The following is a 17,938-nucleotide window of genomic DNA, read 5'->3' as shown; positions in this document are numbered from 1 at the left end:
AGTGCTTATATACTGTCAGTTCCTTTTTCATATACTGGTAACTTCTTAACGGTCAAATGTAGAGTATTTTGGAATTTGCAGGCATTTTTGATGTTGCTCAAACTCAAAGAATATGTAGTTCTATAAGAACTAAAATTTTAAGATATAATTTAAAGTTTTCCATTCTTTTCAAGCTAAATGATAATAAGGAAAAACAAATTTTAAATTTTATTAAAATTAATTTTGCTACTGGTTATTTTCTTGGATATAAGTAGAAATAACTATAACCTGTATGAATGTGCATTTGTATATGTGTATTTGTGTACATAGTGGAACTTCAGAAAGAAATTACTTTATCAGAGAATCGTTAGTGTTCCAAAATGTTACTTGGGTTAGCTTCCCCTCTTCAGCATCAATATGAAGCTCAGCTTATCCTTGTTTCTGATTTTGTGTATGTGGTTAACAGAAGTCACATATAGTTAGATTTATTCTTTTTAGAAGATTATATATATCTTCTATAATGCTGACTTCATAAAGTAGTGATTTTATACACACACACACACACACACACACACACACACACACGCACACACACACACAAATGTGTGTCCGTATGTGTATATGTACGTATCAGATCATACTAATTTTTGGTTTGGTTTTGTTTTTTGCTTTCTTGATTTCTTACCTCTATGACAGAATGTATTAAGTCGATAACATTTATCTTGGTTTTGTAGGAAGACTGATGTGGATTTTAAATCTTGAAGACTGTTAAAATTTAATCTTTTAAAAATTAGTTGGTTTTGTATTTTAATTGGAGAAATGTTTGTTTTCAATGAATGTTTGGTTTACTAAGTTTGAATATATATGATATTAAAAGTATTTATAAGATAATTTGATTTATTTTAATTGAACTTTCTGATTATATACTTGAGACTTAGGAGCTACATGATAAAGAAATTATACTTTATCAACTGTATTTCAGATGTTAAAACTTGTCTGTGGAATGGTGAATAGGTTATTATTGCGGGTGGAGGAAGTTAACGTGGGGGAATTGGGAGACAAGTATAATGTCTAAAACAGTAAAGAATAAATTTCCATACTTTTACTTTGAATTATTTTTGTTCATTGTAGTGTTTTCATTTTGTGAGCTTTTCTATGCACATACAAAATGTTTCTCCTCAGGCCCCCTTGTATTTGCTGGTCCTATTTTTATGAACCATCGAGAACAGGCTCTAGCCAGACTCAGATCCCATCCAGCTCAGCTAAAGCATAAACGGGACAAGCACAAAGGTATTTGGTCTTCCTTATCAATTAGGTTGGGATACTTCCCCCGTTTCCTCCACTCATTTGAATTTTGTCTCTGGGAAAATGCACAAACCTAATTCTTCTACTTTGCTTCTATCATTATATAGCCTGAGGAGAAAGAACATGCTGAAAGTTGTACTGTTTGTCAATGACTGTCAATCTTATTTCTTTTTATTTGTTAACTTTAATAAAGAAGACATTTTATGGTGTATCTTTTTCTTTCCCATTTCTTTTCAAATTTCATAAAGTTAAGGGAAAGTGGAAAAATAATGATTTCTTTCTATTTTTTATCTTTTATTATCTGCTCTTAGATGACTGCTATCTGACATTTTATAGTCCTTTTCTTAAAAATGCAGTGTGCTTTAGAATTAACAAAATTACTAAATTCAGTGTATAAAGTGATAGAGTTGACTGCTATTAAGCTTTTCCATTGTTTTAACATTAAAGTTTATATTCACAATGCACACAAAAATGGTGATACATGTAAGCAAAGAGTGAGTTATGTAGGCCTGTTCTAGTCCTTGAAAACTGTCAGAAGTCTAATAAACAAGTCTGTGAGTGACTAGGAATCTATTTCTGTGTAATTCTTTGAGAGCTCATCATTCTGCATTAATTAGAAATATTTTTTTTAAAAGCTTATTTTTGTTTAAACTACAGCTATGGGTCTTTTAAACTACAAGGTCAAGAAAGAATTTAATGCAGAGACTTTATAAATTTATATATAAATTCTGCCTTGAATCATGGCATGTGACAAGTATAACTAATAGTTGCTGTTTTCTTAAATGCCCAAGATATACCCTGCAAAATAGAAGAGAAAGTTTTAAAACATGTGATCCATATAGACAAATTACTCTGTTTTGTGTCTCGTTTTTTCCTTTGCTACAAAACAATTATAGACTAATTTTATTTTTAAACTTTCACATGCAATATATTATAATTCACTTTATTTACATTTGCCTCTCTTGGTTTATCAGTTTGCCACTCAAAGCAAAACCACCAAACAAAACAAACAAAACCCCTGTTGTTAGCCAAAGCACAGGTAGAGCACTATTTAAGATACATTCTACAGAAATTAAAATTAAGAATATTTTAAATCTAATGTGATTAACCATAGTAAAATTTGTGATTGTTTTATTTACTGAGTGCTCTAATAATGCCATAAATATTTACATCAATGGAACACTATTTACCATGTACTTACTATGTAAACTATCTTATTGCCAGAATCTCTGATCTCATATTTTATACTACACCACTATTGGAATGGATTTTCTCTGTGTCTTTTTTTTTTTAACCCCCAGTTATTGGAAAGTGCAATTTTTCCAGCACTTTACCTGAAGTTAAATGTTCACATTTCATGAAACAGTTTAAAATTTTTCAGCTCCATGTTGCTATCTTATGGCCAAACATCTTTATTTTGCAGAATTTGAAGATGAAATGCCAAAGGAAGACTAGGGTTACAGATTCAAAACAGACTTATTACAATGTCTCATTGATTAACTATACAAATTACTCAACAATAGTTCCATCTTAACTGCTGCAGGTTTATTTTATAACCAGACTGCGTATTTGTAGCAACCTCTTCAGAAGGATCTACTTGTAGTATTACAGTATACAGCCAGTTGTGTGTATGCATATATGTTTTTTATCAGGTTTTATGGTTTTATAACTGAAACAGTTTCATCTCTTTACCACCAAAATGAATTTAAAGTGTAAGTAAGTAATATCAAATGGTGCTGTTTTATGTAGAGTATTGACTTACCACTAATTCCTGTACACCCACAAATCCTCCCTTCCTTTGTGCCATTAGTCCCACTGTCCCTGTCATTTAATCACCTCACCATACACTGCTTTTACTCTTGCTATATAGAACCACAGTCACAGTCTTTTAATACGTATATTTTTCTCTTTTTCCTTACCCTGTTTGTCTTCCACGGAGAAATTCACTATTTTAATTGGTGTGTCCTATCTTACCTTTAAATACATTGGTGGTACAAACTATAGGATGGTAATAGGTAAAATTGCCTAGACTATGACTTTTTTATGGGCGTGTGGAGGTTAACAAGTGTGGATTCATTGTTAACAGGAATGAGTTCTAAGATGGAAAATTGGAGAGCTTCTGCCTGATTGAAAGGAATTCAGAGAAGGTTACAGAATCCATCCTGTTCCAGGGAAATTTTGACTAGAGTCAAACTAGAGTATATAAGGCTTGTTATATGCTAATAAGTCTAACATATGATCCATAAAACAGAGTAATTTGTTTCTATATGATCGTATTTCAAACAGATACCTGGATTAACATTTGTTTCAGCTCTTTAGTCCCTTATGTAGAAAAACATTTTTTTGTAGTACTCCTAGTTAGGAACATCTGAATTGTTCTGGAGATCAGTCTTGAAATCTGGCTTGAAGTGACCAATGTGAAAATCCGAAGGCTCGCTGATAAACATCTGTGTGTATTTTACACCTATTTTCTGTTTAGAAAGGCATGGTGTAACCCTTGTAACTTTTGAATCAGGCCTCAGTTTTAATCCCAGATTTGTCATTAATTAGGATATATGGCTGTTCATAAATTTTATAATTGCTTTGGCTTTAGTTTTCCTTATTTAAAAATAGGATTGATAATTCCTGATTTTATGTATGTTTGTATATACATATATATTCCTTGCCATTAGAAATCCTCCATGAATACTAGCTTTAATTCTTTGAATTGAATTCTTTGCTTTCTCTTTTAGAATTATCCAAAAGGCACAGATTTGAGATTTGTTAATTATGTAATTAATTAGTTGATTTTTATAAAAGATTGAAGATGTCAGCCATTTGGTGGTGGTAAAACACATGAGCCTTATTTTCGATCAAACTCCAAAACTGCTCTACTGTTTATTACTTTTGACTGGTTACTTAACCCTTCTAAGCCTTGGTTTTCCCAGCTGTAAAATGGAGTCACAATACTGATATCATTGGATTATTGTATTGATTTTTAAAAAGCAACAATAGTAAATATTGATTGAGCGCTTTTTATATATTATTTCACTTAATCCTCATAAGGACCTTGTGAGGTAATGTATCATTATTGCTTTTTTATAGATGGGAAAGCTAAGACTTAAAGAAGGCCCAGTGTCCTGTTGTCCTCATACTAGCAAATAGTACGGCCAGGATTCCAGTCGAAGTCTCTTAGGCTTCAGTGCCCAAAAGCACTTCTCCACTGTGCTATTTAAATTTTCAGTGTTTAAGCACAGAGCAAGTAGATAGCAAATTGTAGTTGGTAATTGCTTTGATGTTTAATTTTAGTGATTTTGCTCAAAGTACTCACAGTATTCTGTGATACATTTTGTGATATGCATGGCTCTAAGATTACCCAAAAAAGTGGAGATTAAATAAAGATTAAAATTAAGAGTTAAAGTCCTTTAATTCCTGAATCTCCTTTTCTCTATGTATGTGCACAAATATGCGTAAATAGTGTAGAGTGTGTGTGTGTGTGTGTGTGTGTGTGTGTGTATGTATATATATATACATATACATGTATATATATATATTACTTTAGATACATACCTGTCCAAACTTTATAGCTATTATAGTTTCAATATCACATATCTATGAACACACTCATATTAGGGGAAAATACAGATATGCTTCTACCTAAATGGCCAATTATAAGAATATTCAGACCTAATTATTTTTCCTACAAATGTGAGATTAATTTTATTGCTGCTTATTAACACTTTACTAAATAAGGAGCTTGAGCAGAATTAATCTTGCTGAATTTCACTTGCTGATTCTTGAATTGACACTGAATTTTTGGCTACTCATCAGGTACCTTTTTTTTCTTTGATAACCTATAAATTTCTAAATTATTAGAAGCATATTTAATTTTTTTGACTGACATCAAATACCAGATGCAGATATATATTTTAAAAATTCTGCCACTACTGCTGATAATGATCAAGAACTTCATCTCTGTTTTTTTACTTGTGATGTTTTCACCATCTGTAATAATTGAGATTATTTTCAATAGTTAGATACAGGTTTGTTTAGATAAACTTGAACAAAATGTTTCTGGTATTTTTTTTACCTTTAAATAACAACTACTACTCTTTTAATCACTGTGATTTTAATCAGTAAATTACTAGGCTTTTTTTTTCCTCCTTCCCTGATGCTATGTGTCTATAGTGGAATTTGTGTCTATATTAATCTCTGACTCAAGGGAGAGGGCAAAATGCTAAACTCAAAGGTAGAATCTTCTAATTAAGCTTCAATACATCTATATAAAGTAGAATGACACTTGTAATATTGAATTTAGTTAAGTCTGGCAAAATCATATGAACACAGTTTGTTTTCTCTATTAAATTAGATTTGGTTTTAATAATTAGATATTTTTAACCAATTGAGATAAAGCAGTAAAATTTCTATACATCTGTTATCTTATTTAAATTGGTTTTTAGAAAATACTTACTCCTTTTGTTTAGGCCCTGTCTTTCCTGTCTTTCCAAGATGAGGAGTCTCTGAACTAAGATTGTATTCCATTTTGGACAGAGTGAAACAAAATGTTGTGGTTTTTTTTTTTTTTTTTTTTTCTTTTTAGCCCATTCATTCTTGCAGATTTGATTTGGCAAACCCACATTAGATAATTTAGCAAAAGAGGAATCACATTCTTTATCCTATTATAGTAAAACCTCTCACTAATTCAGAATTTATTATACTTCAGATGCAGTATTTGTTATCTTCTTTGAGTAAAAAATTCAAAATAATTTCTTCCTCTGAATTTTCAGGGTCATACTTATAAGGGGAAACCTGTCTAAAATCACTAGCTTTTCAAACCAAGGGCTCAAGAAATGAAGGATTCCTTCAGCGTGCCTTCAGCCTCTGGGTCCAGCAATTAATTCTTGTATGTTAAAGGACTTTTATGTTTATGGTACATTTTTATGTAATATAGGCCTATTTTGAATTATAATGTAGGTAACCACATTTTATTTATTGTAGCCTTTAGTTTCATCCATAATCTGTACTGCTTGAAAGTATTAAAACTGAATTTTTACCCAAATATTCTATGATTAAGACCTTTTTAGTAAGTCATCTGAGCCAACCCATTCTGTGTTATTCCGAATTAGTGAGGTTTTACTGTCCTAGTGTTATAAAGAGTTTAAAGCTTTTTGAAATGATAGAAAGTTGTTTAGTTATAAAAAGAGAAGTCATAATTTAGGCTAATCTTGTCTTAACTGGATTATTACTAAAAGTTAGAAATATTAGATTAAAAAGAAAGGATAACATTGAACATAAAATGGTTTGATGTTATTCTGTCTGGCATTTTAAAGTGGTCAATAAAAATTCAGATTTAGTTAAAAATGTGTGTCTGTGGATCCACATGTGTATCTGCATATTATACACACTTGTTTAATGTTGCTATACCACAAGAGAGTGGTTTAGACTAATCAGCCTTTTGAAATTCCTTCCAGAACTAGATGTATTCCGTGTACAAGGAATTTGAATCTTGATGATATAGAGGTCATATTTTAGTGATGTGTAGTCTTAGATTAGGAAAAACAGAATTGCCTCCCTTATTTACACATTCCAAACTAAAGTTTTATATTCTGGAATGTGGTTTTTATTTTATGGTCAGAATGCCAGAATATTCAAAGTCAAATGTAAAAACTAGGTGGAGAGAAGAAGGCCTGAAGCAAGTTTAGGGGAGGAAATTATATAAAGGAGGGAGGAGGAAAGAAGAAATGAAACAGAAAGGTTTGGGTGAGAGTGGCATTGGGGGCCAGAAAAAGACCACAAAGTAGAATGGCTGAGGGGCAAAGTGGGGCAGGAAAGATGAATAAGAGTCAGCCATTAGATTACAGTATATTGGATAAAGCTTGTTGGTCTTTATAAATTTTTTAAAGTTCAATTGAGTCTGTAGCAGTACTGATGGACAGGTTAGCCTTCTAAGATGTTTGGGAAATATAAGTCATTTGCAAGTTGACTAGGAATATTTTTTTAAATGGCTAGTACTAACACTATCACTGTTTAAAATAATTGTTAAATGACTTTGCATGCAGTTATTTTTAAGCAAACTAAAATTTCCCATGTAAACTATTTAGAATTTTGTTATGTGTGTAATTTTATGACCCATTTACATTGCATAACTGACTAGCTTAATAGGTTTTATCCATAACTAGATCTTATCTCTGTTTTTATTGATTTAGTGATATTTGCAAACAGAAGTATGTAGTATATCTTTTCAAAATTGCTTCTTTGCAGGTAGATTCTTGATCTATCCCTTCTAACAGCTGCAGATTCTTCTTGCTTGTTTCTCTTAACATTTTTCTCTTGTTCTTCCATAGTAAACTGATTTAAAATCTTATTTTGAAGATGAATAATGGCTTAATTACAAATTATAACACTTACAGATGGAAGTGGAGAACGAGGAGAAAAGGATGCAAGCAAAATCACAACATATCCTCCAGGCTCCGTGCGATTTGACTGTGAGCTCCGGGCGGTACAAGTCAGCTGTGGATTTCATCATTCAGGTAGCAGCTGGAACTTTAGGGTATAAATGCATTTTTACAATTGTGCTAAGTAACTTATTTGCTTAGTTTTGACAAATGTAGTCTATTAAGTGTGTGTTAAAAGCAGTAGTTTGGCAGTTTCTCTCAAATCTATAAAAACTTTGTATTTATTACAGACTCTCTTTTAAAATCTGTCTTCTGATGGACTTGTGTTATAATTCAATTAATGAAACTCCTGAAGATGAAATAATCTCTAAAATCTCTCTGGACTCTAGGAGCCTGTTTTTTATAACCTAATCCCATGTTTTGTTACTGTTCGATGAAAAATGTGTATCAACAAATTTTTTTATTTTTTTAAAATGTAGAAAATCATTAAGTTCTTAGTAAATTATTGACATGTGACCTGTATTGCCTAGATTGTACTATTCAACCTTAATAAAAATAAAAAATGTTAAATTATTTCTTTGGTACTAAATATATTTCCTTATTTGATAAGGCATTGACAGATAATTAAAGTTCTGACATTTCATTGATGTTGTGCATGATTGTACAAAGCTCAAACTCATCTGCTACCTATAATCATCCTAGATGTAAGAGAACAATATTTTCTGTGGAATTTTCTACTCATTATTAAAAAGGTTTTACAGTTGGTCCAAACCTATTCCTTATTAAATATTAATGTTATTAAAGGGCCTTTATAAAAATTTTAAATGTTTTAAGAAAAACATTATGCATTTTTATAACCTACAAAAATATTTTACAGAACTAAAATTATGTTATCTTATTAAATATAAATTGTGATTCAGTTATCCATTTTTTTAAAGTTTTTACTTTAATCACGTGGTGCTCGTATGACAAGTGCACCTCTTAACCCCCATCACCTATTTCACCCATCCTTCCACCCACCTCTCCTCTGGTAGCCATCAGTTTGTTCTCTGGAGTTAAGAGTCTGTTTCTTGATTTCTCTCTCTCTCATTTCCCTTTGTTCATTTGTTTCTTAAATTCCACATGTGAGTGAAATCATATGGTATTTGTCTTTCTCTGACTGACTTATTTCGCTTAGCATTATACTCTTTAGCTCCATCCACGTTGTTGCAAATGGCAAGATTTCATTCTTTTTTATGGCTGAGTAATATTCCATTATATATGTATAGCACATATTCTTTATCTATTCATCAGTTGATGTCAGTTACCCATTTTTAATAGCTTTCTATTTTAGTGAATATTATACTGCTTTCAGTATTGTGATAAAAATATAAACTGCATATGATGAAAAAACATAAAGCTCTGTATATTGGTTTCAGTGGTTTTAATGGAAAATGGAGATGTCTACACATTTGGATATGGGCAGCACGGGCAGCTAGGACATGGAGATGTCAATTCCAGGTACTCTTTTTGTTTGAAGATACTTTTTTTTTTAACTTTTCTTTTTTCTTTCTAAATATATATCTCTACACTTGAAATTGTATTTTTATACCACTGTTTTGCAAAATGTGGCCCATAAATTATCGGTAGATCTTGATTTTGTGGTTGAGTGCTTTTGTGGGGCTAAACGATTTTGTAGTTCCAGGAGAAAAGTTGATTTACATTTTATACATTTAAAATATAAGAGTGGCTATGATTATCACAAAATCCTAGTATATTTTTAATAATTATTATCTTTTTAAAAGTTGTTCATGACAATAGAAAAGGCAATGAATATCCCCAAAGTGCATTTAAAAAAATAAGCAATAGATGTATTCATATTCCTTGATGTTGTCTGTTTTGAAATCTTGGTCTAATATTAACATGAAGTCATTCAAGCGTTTGAATAATTTTCAAACAAAACTTGTGGTCTCTCAGAGAAACTGCTTTGGCTTACCCAGCATAGTGAAGAACTGATTGTGGTGGAGACTACCAGATGTCACCTGATACTCATTCTTCCCTACTTCATTTGATAGTAGAATTTTAGTTGGTGACATGACCATGCAGCTAAAGACTTCATTTGCCTACCTCCATTGCAGCAGGATATGGCCTTGTGAATTAAAGTGATTTGTGCAGCTTTGGAATCATGCTGTTAAAGGGAAGAGAGGGTACTCTTCCGTCTCCTGTTCTTCCCTCCCAGCTTGCTGCCTGGAGTCCATGTGTGGTGGCAGGAGCTGGAGAAGTCATTATAGTGATCATAAATTGGAAGCCATATATTAAGAAAAGCAGAGCTACAAGATAGAAATAGTCTCGGTTCCTGATAACATTGAACTGCCATATCAGCTCCTTACAGTAAAATAGATACTTACCTGAGAGAAATGAACTATCATGTTTAAGCCCCTATTACTTTGGCTTTCATTATAGCAGCTGAATCCATATTCTGCTTAATATAGTGAGAGAGCTTTTGGTCAAAAGTGTAGAAAATCCATCTTTATTAGTTCAGGTCTTCCAAGAAGAAGTTGCTAAGACAGGATTAGATGTGCAAAGTGTTCATTGGGAGAAAACTCCGGTGGAGGATAAAAGGGGAAAGAGCAGAGAGAACTGTCAAACACACATATATAGGTCTGACCCCTGTGAAAGGAAAAGAGGGAAGAAGGATAGAGTAGGAAGTGTCTAGATTGAAGTGCAGTTCTGAGAGTTTCAGACAGGCATTGGGGTGTCCTCAAGCTGAGGTTGCCTTTGGAGGAGCCCCAGATTGGGCAGGAGGGCCCAGTATTATACCTTCGTCATGCTTAGACACAGGCTGGAAGCATCCCTGGGGAAGAATGGCCTCATGGAGCCAAAGGGACATCGTCTGAGGCTGTCACTCAGCTGTGCTCCCCAGAGCAGGTTGTCAGAGATCTGAGTGATTCACGTACATGGCTGCCCCACCATTGAAGCGAGACTTATTGATCAAGTCTGGAGATATATATACGGTAGTTTCAGGCCAGACTTGACTTACCAATTCATTTTGCCAAAAGAACCTTCTTTCTTTTTTGAATCTTTACTCTGCCTCATTCTCCCTTGTGGTTATAAGGTATCTGCCAGAATCAACGGGACCTATATGGTTTCTCATTCACAATTAGTGAATTATGCTAGTCATTAAATAAAATCCAGGATTTTCATTTTATTTCTCAAATTACTCCATTACTGTGGCAAAGATGTGATTATTGCTGTTTATATGGTAAAGCCCAGTGATTTTTAATCCTGGCTGCACATTGGAATTACCTAGGGAACTTTAAAAATCCCATGCTTGTATCCTACCTCTGTATTCTATACTCAAGAAGTGTGTGTTGGGAGGTGGGGGTAGGGTGGGAGGTGGATGGAGGTGGCAAGGGCAGTGGTGGATAGGATCAAGAGTTTTTTCTTAAGAGCTCTCCAGATTCTAATATGTATCACGATTAAGAACCACTGTCTATCCTTAGAGAGCAAGGTCAGATCCATTTGCAGTGCACACAAAATGGGTATGAGATGTAGTGTCCTTAGTTACTTTGATGAATGTTGTTGCTAATGAGAAGAGATGATTAAGGTATCATTGAGTTTAATTTCTCATTAAAAACACAAGTGTAACATATATTTGATACTCTTGTCAAAAGATCTGTAAAACTATCACAACTTTTTTTCTTTTATTTAATTCTAGTGTAGTCAGCATAAAAACTATCACAGTCTTAATGACAAATATTGTGCTTGGAAAGACAGCAAAAGGTCTTTGGCAGAATCAGTTCATCAAGTGTCACTGGATATAGCATTTGGATATTGGACATTGGACATGATAAAATATCAGTGTCTTGCAGGGTTGAACAGTTACTATCACAGGTGTTAGAAGGCAACAGATGTTTTGCTTTATAGTTGGATGACATCAGTGATATGCAGAGACTGAGTCAGGGTTGTAACTTGACTGGGGAAGAACTCGGCAACTTTTCTGTTCTTTATTGGGGCTCATGACACAGAAGAAGACGGTTTGTCATCATCATCATCATCATCATCATCGCTGTTATTGAACTGGTGTTTATTTTGTAGTCATGATATAAGCTGAGAAGGGTGCATTATAGTTAGACATGATGGACCATCAATCATGTGCAGCAAGATGGCATTTCTTCACAAGTCATACTTTATACTTGGATGCCATTCCACAGAAAATAATTGGCAAATAGCTGTATTTCATGGTCTTGACTGAGTGGGAGGGAAACAGTGAAAATCATGATTATAATCAAGTCACAGCCCCAATTAACTGTGAAATATGTAGAAGGAACAGCATAAGCACAAGATTCTGCTACACTACATTGAGGTGTAATGGTTGTTGAAAGAGAAGGTGCTCTTGTCAGCTTTTAAAATGAGAGGTTACCTAAAAACATTGTCTTGTAGACCTGATTTTATCAGTGAGCACCATCCCTTGATTTTCAGTGACTTGCTCAGGTGATAATATTATAGCAGTTTGCTGAGAATTTTTGAATAGCTTGAATTTATCATCTTCACAAAAAATATGATAGGTTTAAGTGTTGACAAAATATCAGAGTTTCTTAAGACTTAACTCTGATGGAGTTTGCTTTCACTGCTCAAAATGGTTCTTTCCCCACAGGTACATTTTCATTCCTGGCTCCATTGATTGAGTTGTAACTGGAAGGTTGTAACATGTGGTGTGGGAAGAGCTAAACTGGGTAACCCAGTGAAACAATGCCTACACACTGTGCCTGGTGTGTTAAACAGAAATTAGTCAAAACTTTCTATTGTAACCACTCTAGTTACCCTGTTTGTTTGGGCCCATGTGGGACTTGGAAGGCAGGACACAAGACCTGTGGTATTGATTCAGAGATGAATTAGCCACTTCTATGGAGGAACAGTCCCAGGAGGAACAGAGCCCCTATAGCATACATGTTAACTACCACAAAGAAAACATTTATAGGTATTTAGTTGAAATAAAGTACATAGTTGGGGGTTATTTTTAAAAGTTTATAGTAATCAAGTTCTTTTAACTGGAATTTATTGTATAGCACACATTGATTATGTGTGGTTAAAGCAAAGTAAATATTGTAGTGTGCATTGTGGTAAAGATTAATAAAAATGTTATTGATAGTCTCTTTATTTAATGTGTTGTCTTGGCAGAATGACTGAGTTCATTCTCCATTTTGGGTCCTGATTCTATCACTTGGTGCCTATATGACCGTGGCCACGTTTCTTAACTTTCCTTTGTCTCAATTTCTTTCTCTGTTTAATTGGAGTAAGTACATTTCCTTCAGAAGGTTGTTGTGAGAATTCAGGAGGGTAATGCCTGTCACTTAGTATAGGGCCTAGTCCATAGTAGGTGCTCAGTGCTGTTAGCTGCTGCTTTTTAAAGTGAATGTCAGAAAGTTTGTGAGAGCTTTTCTATATTCACTCCTGCCATGAGTCTACTAACCCTCTTTTTAGTTTGTTTATTTTGTTCAGGATGCTTCTAAATGTCTGAATTCTGTATTCTTCTTAAACCATTTACAGTAAACTTAAACCTGGATATTTGCAAAGAGATTATATACTTTAGATACTTTAATTCTCTGTTTTCCAGTAGAATTTTGATCATTCTTATAGTATTTTTGAGTTTCATCTTTTTCTTGCTATCCTGACTGCATTCTGTATTAGTATATTTATTACCCAATCATAGTATCTGGAACCATTTAGACAAGGTTGAAATCTTCATCTCCTACCAACTATGTGACTGACTGCAGTTTACTAGACCTTAGTTTAAATATCCCATAGGATTGTGGAAGAATCAATTCAGTGTATGTGAAATGCCTAGTGTGCACACGTGCATACAAACATACACACGTGATCTTTCTTTTCTGTTCTTGTGTTTTCAAAACAATAAATGGGCTCACTAATATTATGGAAAGAGTTCAAAGACTATGTATTAGAAGGTCTGCTACCAGCTCTTGGGAAGATGCTTTGAGCTCTTCAGATCTACCTATAGAGTTATTTTGATAATCAGTTATACAGTTTATGCGAAAGTGCTTTGCAAAATTGCAGATAAGTTAACAGATATAAGAACGTCCCCTTCATTCTTTGTTAGTGGACATTTCTGTTAGAGAGTATTAGTTTACCGTATAACCCTTTGAATGGACAGTTGTCTTTTTGGCAAAAGTCTCTATAGCTCAGAGTTGAAAATGATTTACCTTTCACTACTATTCTTGGCCATGTTACTCCATCCTCAAGTCAAAAAACTACCGCTCTTTTGAGGCAAGATCATTCTGTTGTACTCCCTTTTATTACCTACCGTTCAGTCATTGCCTTTCATTCACTGAAAATTTAGTATCTGGTTCACAGTGTTTTCTGTCTCTGAGTCTTGTCCCATTCATGAGTGACTTCAGTATCCATGAGAATGGTCCCATACACTATACCTATCTTGGCACCTTGTATCTAGTAAACTTTACTTCCACATTCATGGTGGTTATTTCCAAGACCCATCTTGGATCAAGCACAGCTCCAACTCTGAATTCCTAAGTTTATAAAAAGCTCATAGTCTGATGATAGCTTTACTTTACTTGGCCTTTGACTTTATCAGTACTTCATTCCCCACTACCCTCTACATTTTTACTCTCTGACCTTTTTTACTTTATTTTCTACCCAACTTAGAGATTGTTATGGATTCTTTTCACCTATACTCTTACCAGCAACCTCAGTTTTTTTGCCCTCTTGGTCTTGATAATAGGGCATGGCAAAACTTCCTGCATGAATCAATCTATCCATATTTTCCATATCTAACTTAGACTTCTGGAAAAACGTAAATCACCATATATGTGCAGATTGTTAAATGATTTCCAGATTCAACCATGTCTTCTACAATGGGCAGTAATTGTTCTGTTTTGTGGTTTGGGACTATTTGGTTTAACATCTCTTGAATTTGATGAAAGATATGGGATCTCTCTTCAGAACAGTAGGTATAAGAATATATACATAAAAGTTGGCTTATGGGGCACCTGAGTGGCTCAGTCAGTTAATTGCCTGACTTCGGCTTAGGTCATGATCTCACGGTTTGTGAGTTCAAGCCCTGCACCAGGCTCTGTGCTGACAGCTCAGAGCCTGGAGTCTGCTTTGGATTCTGTGTCTCCCTCACTGTCTCTCCTCCTCCTCCTCTGCTCGCGCTCTGTTTCTATGTCTCTCAAAAAAAAACCGTTAAGAAAAATTAAAAAAAAAAAAGTTGGCTTATAAATTTAGGAGGTTCACAGATGTCCTGAAGTTCACTCATAGGCTTTCTAGAAATCCTTTGGATCTGAGTTAAAACTCCTGGTCTAGATATTTATTTGTTCCCTTTACCATCCCTTTTTTGTAATCTTCATATTCTCTGCTTACCCATTTCCTTCTTCTCTCAGCATGTGACTTCTGTTCACATCACTACAAAAATAAAAACCATTAGGTAGAAAATTCTTCAGCCCACCAACTCTACACACCTACCTGTATCCATACTATTTCTTTGCTCCTTTTCATGTTACTTTGAAAGAAGGACCTGTTCTTGTCCATGCTATGAAGCCTTTACCCTAGGGATCTAGTTCTGTTTCATTTCTCCTGTCTAAACTGTATCTTTAGCCTTTTTATCTTTACTCACTCTTGTAAACAAATTTCTGTCTTTTTAAAAGGAACAAAGCCTCATTGAGCTTCATTTCCTCTTTAGCTGTTGGTTCTCCTTTCTTTTTTCTGTTTTGGGGCAGAGATTCTTGAAGAGGTTTTGCATAGTCTCTGGCCCCACTGTTAATGCCTCATCTGCTGTAGTGTGCCTATTTCCACCAGAGACTTTTTCCTTGCTAAATCCCATGGTCACTTGTTTGTGTCTCTGGAGTGTTTAGCATGTACATTATATCCCCCTTCTTGAAACTTTCTCCTCCAGTAACTGTCTTCGTGCCACATTTTCCCAGAGTTCATGCTTCCTCTTTGTTATGTGCTAGATTGCTGTGAGCTCTTCTTCCTCTGTCTGTCCATACCTGAAGTGTTAGAAAAAACTCATGATGAAAATTAGGATCTCTTCTTTGCTCTAATTGTCTTCCTAGATCTCTCATTCATTTTCATAGCTTGAGTGAATGTTACCACCATCTGCCTTGCTGCTTAAGCAGAAACCTTCCTGCCAAGTCTAGTCAGTTCCGTTCCTTACACAGCTATCATACTCATTCATTTCTTTGAATCCATACTGTTTTTAGTTCAGGCCTTTATCATAACTCATCCAGATTATTGTGAAATTTTCATAACTAGGTTTCCAGGTGCTAGTCTCGCCCTTTCCAACTCAGTTTTCATTGGAGCCTGAATAACCATTAAAAAAATACTATATGTAATTTTTAAAAAATTTGAAGTATCATAATTATCTGAAACAGAGTTCCTATTATGTGTCAACTGTTTCTACAGTGATTATTCTAATTACAGATAATGATTACTAAAAATGGTGAATAAATGGTTAGTAAAGTGATACAAGGATGGGGACAAGGATGGATACAGTGGATATGAGGGTGTCATTTATTCAGTGTTAACTGTGTGCTGGACACTGAGCCAAGCACTTGATATATATAAACTTCTTTATTGTTCGTAGGAGGCCTATGGGGTAGGTACTAGTTAGTACTATCCTCCATGTTATAGAAGAGAAAACTAAAACACAAAAAAGATGAGTAACTTGCTCAAAGTCATGGTCACAATGCTGTTGGAGCCGGGGTTCACACCCTGGCCATCTCATCTAGCTCTAGAGTTTAAGCTTCTAGCCACTGTTGTAGTGCCTCTCATCATATCCCGCTCTGATTTCATTAACTACTGTATTAAAATCTAAAATTCTAGCTCAGTAAAAAAAAGGTAGGAAAAAGAATATAAAATTGATTGTTTTGTATAGTTCCTGTTAAAGCTGTGTATGATTTTTATTTCATCCAACAAATATTTATAACATGACTTTTGCTATAAAAGCAAAAGTAGCACCAGTCTTTGAGAAAAGACAGAGATTGTGTGTCCATAATTAGAGTAATAAATTTAGGAAATCTTTTTAATAATCTCTATGAAGTCAGTGATAACCTCTTTTACATCTTTGTGGATCTAGGTGGAAACAGGCATATAGTACCTCAATAAGTATTTAGTAAATATACTATTAGTGCCTTTTATGTCTTCGATTCCTTATTGCAATGTTTATTTATTGCTTTTTATTTCAGTTGAGGCCTGTAAGAAATTGACTTAATTTTTTTTTTTTTTTTAACCTAGGGGATGTCCCACCCTTGTTCAAGCACTGCCAGGCCCTAGCACACAAGTTACTGCAGGCAGCAACCACACGGCAGTACTTTTAATGGATGGACAGGTCTTCACATTTGGAAGTTTTTCTGTAAGGAATTTTTTAAGCATTAATAGTATTGCATTGTACCATTGCCTTACAATTTGTCTGTGTTAGCTGTTTTTTCTGGTTTCAGTGAAATTCTTGTGTTATAATTATTGCATATGCATATTTCCTGTCTCTACATCTAGCGCACACAAGACCTGAATGACGTTACTTTGAAATAACTTTCTTCTCCAGGATAGCATTAGAATTTATTAAATTTAACCATGTATTAGAATTGGACATGGTTATTCCAGGTCAAAATTCTTTAAACATTCAGTAGAGCTAATTCTATCATTTGGAAGCGTATTTCCCAACTAGCTTGCACAGATTGATTTTTCTTAACCTATACAACTGTTTCTAACTTAGCACTTCTTAAAGGCCTAGTTTTCTTAATAGATTTATTTAAAATTATAGTTTCCTTTTTCCTCTCCTCTCTCTCTCTCTCTCTCTGTCTGTCTGTTTCCCTCTGTTTGCCTGTTGTAGTGCCTCTCATCATATCCCGCTCTGATTTCATTAACTACTGTATTAAAATCTAAAATTCTAGCTCAGTAAAAAAAAGGTAGGAAAAAGAATATAAAATTGATTGTTTTGTATAGTTCCTGTTAAAGCTGTGTATGATTTTTTTTGCCAAAACTTCAAAAGAGTGAAAAATGCTCTCAGAGTTTTGTATAGTTTGGTCATAATAGAGATCAAGGAAAAGCCTCATAAGACTTTAAGCCTCATAAAACCTCTCTTTTTGCCAAAACTTCAAAAGAGTGAAAAATGCTCTCAGAGTTTTGTATAGTTTGGTCATAATAGAGATCAAGGAAAAGCCTCATAAGACTTTAAGCCTCATAAAACCTATACCATCTCTGTCATGGGTAACTGTTTACAACTCTATAACCTAAATTTCTGGGTTGGAATTTGCAGCTATTGATTT

At 34.0% G+C, this 17,938-nt stretch overlaps 1 protein-coding gene across 13 annotated transcripts in view; it reads left to right on the top strand.

The window, feature by feature from the left end:
- MYCBP2 (MYC binding protein 2) overlaps positions 1-17,938 on the top strand; it is a 283,680-nt gene that overhangs the window by 91,167 nt on the left and 174,575 nt on the right. For 11 of the 13 annotated variants that reach the window (XM_042978658.1, XM_042978633.1, XM_042978651.1 and 8 more), the window contains exons 18-21: positions 1,162-1,269; positions 7,674-7,793; positions 9,077-9,158; positions 16,908-17,025. In XM_042978658.1, the coding sequence (XP_042834592.1) occupies positions 1,162-1,269; positions 7,674-7,793; positions 9,077-9,158; positions 16,908-17,025 (428 nt within the window). Of the gene's footprint in view, positions 1-1,161; positions 1,270-6,061; positions 6,167-7,673; positions 7,794-9,076; positions 9,159-16,907; positions 17,026-17,938 lie in introns of those variants that run through there. The other 2 variants (XM_042978676.1, XM_042978630.1) reach the window with 2 other exon arrangements.

The sequence above is a fragment of the Panthera tigris genome, chromosome A1, assembly GCF_018350195.1.
Source record: "Panthera tigris isolate Pti1 chromosome A1, P.tigris_Pti1_mat1.1, whole genome shotgun sequence".
In the NCBI taxonomy this organism is placed as follows: domain Eukaryota; kingdom Metazoa; phylum Chordata; class Mammalia; order Carnivora; family Felidae; genus Panthera; species Panthera tigris.
Note: the sequence above shows the minus strand (reverse complement) of the source record. Positions and strands in the feature narration are given on the sequence as shown.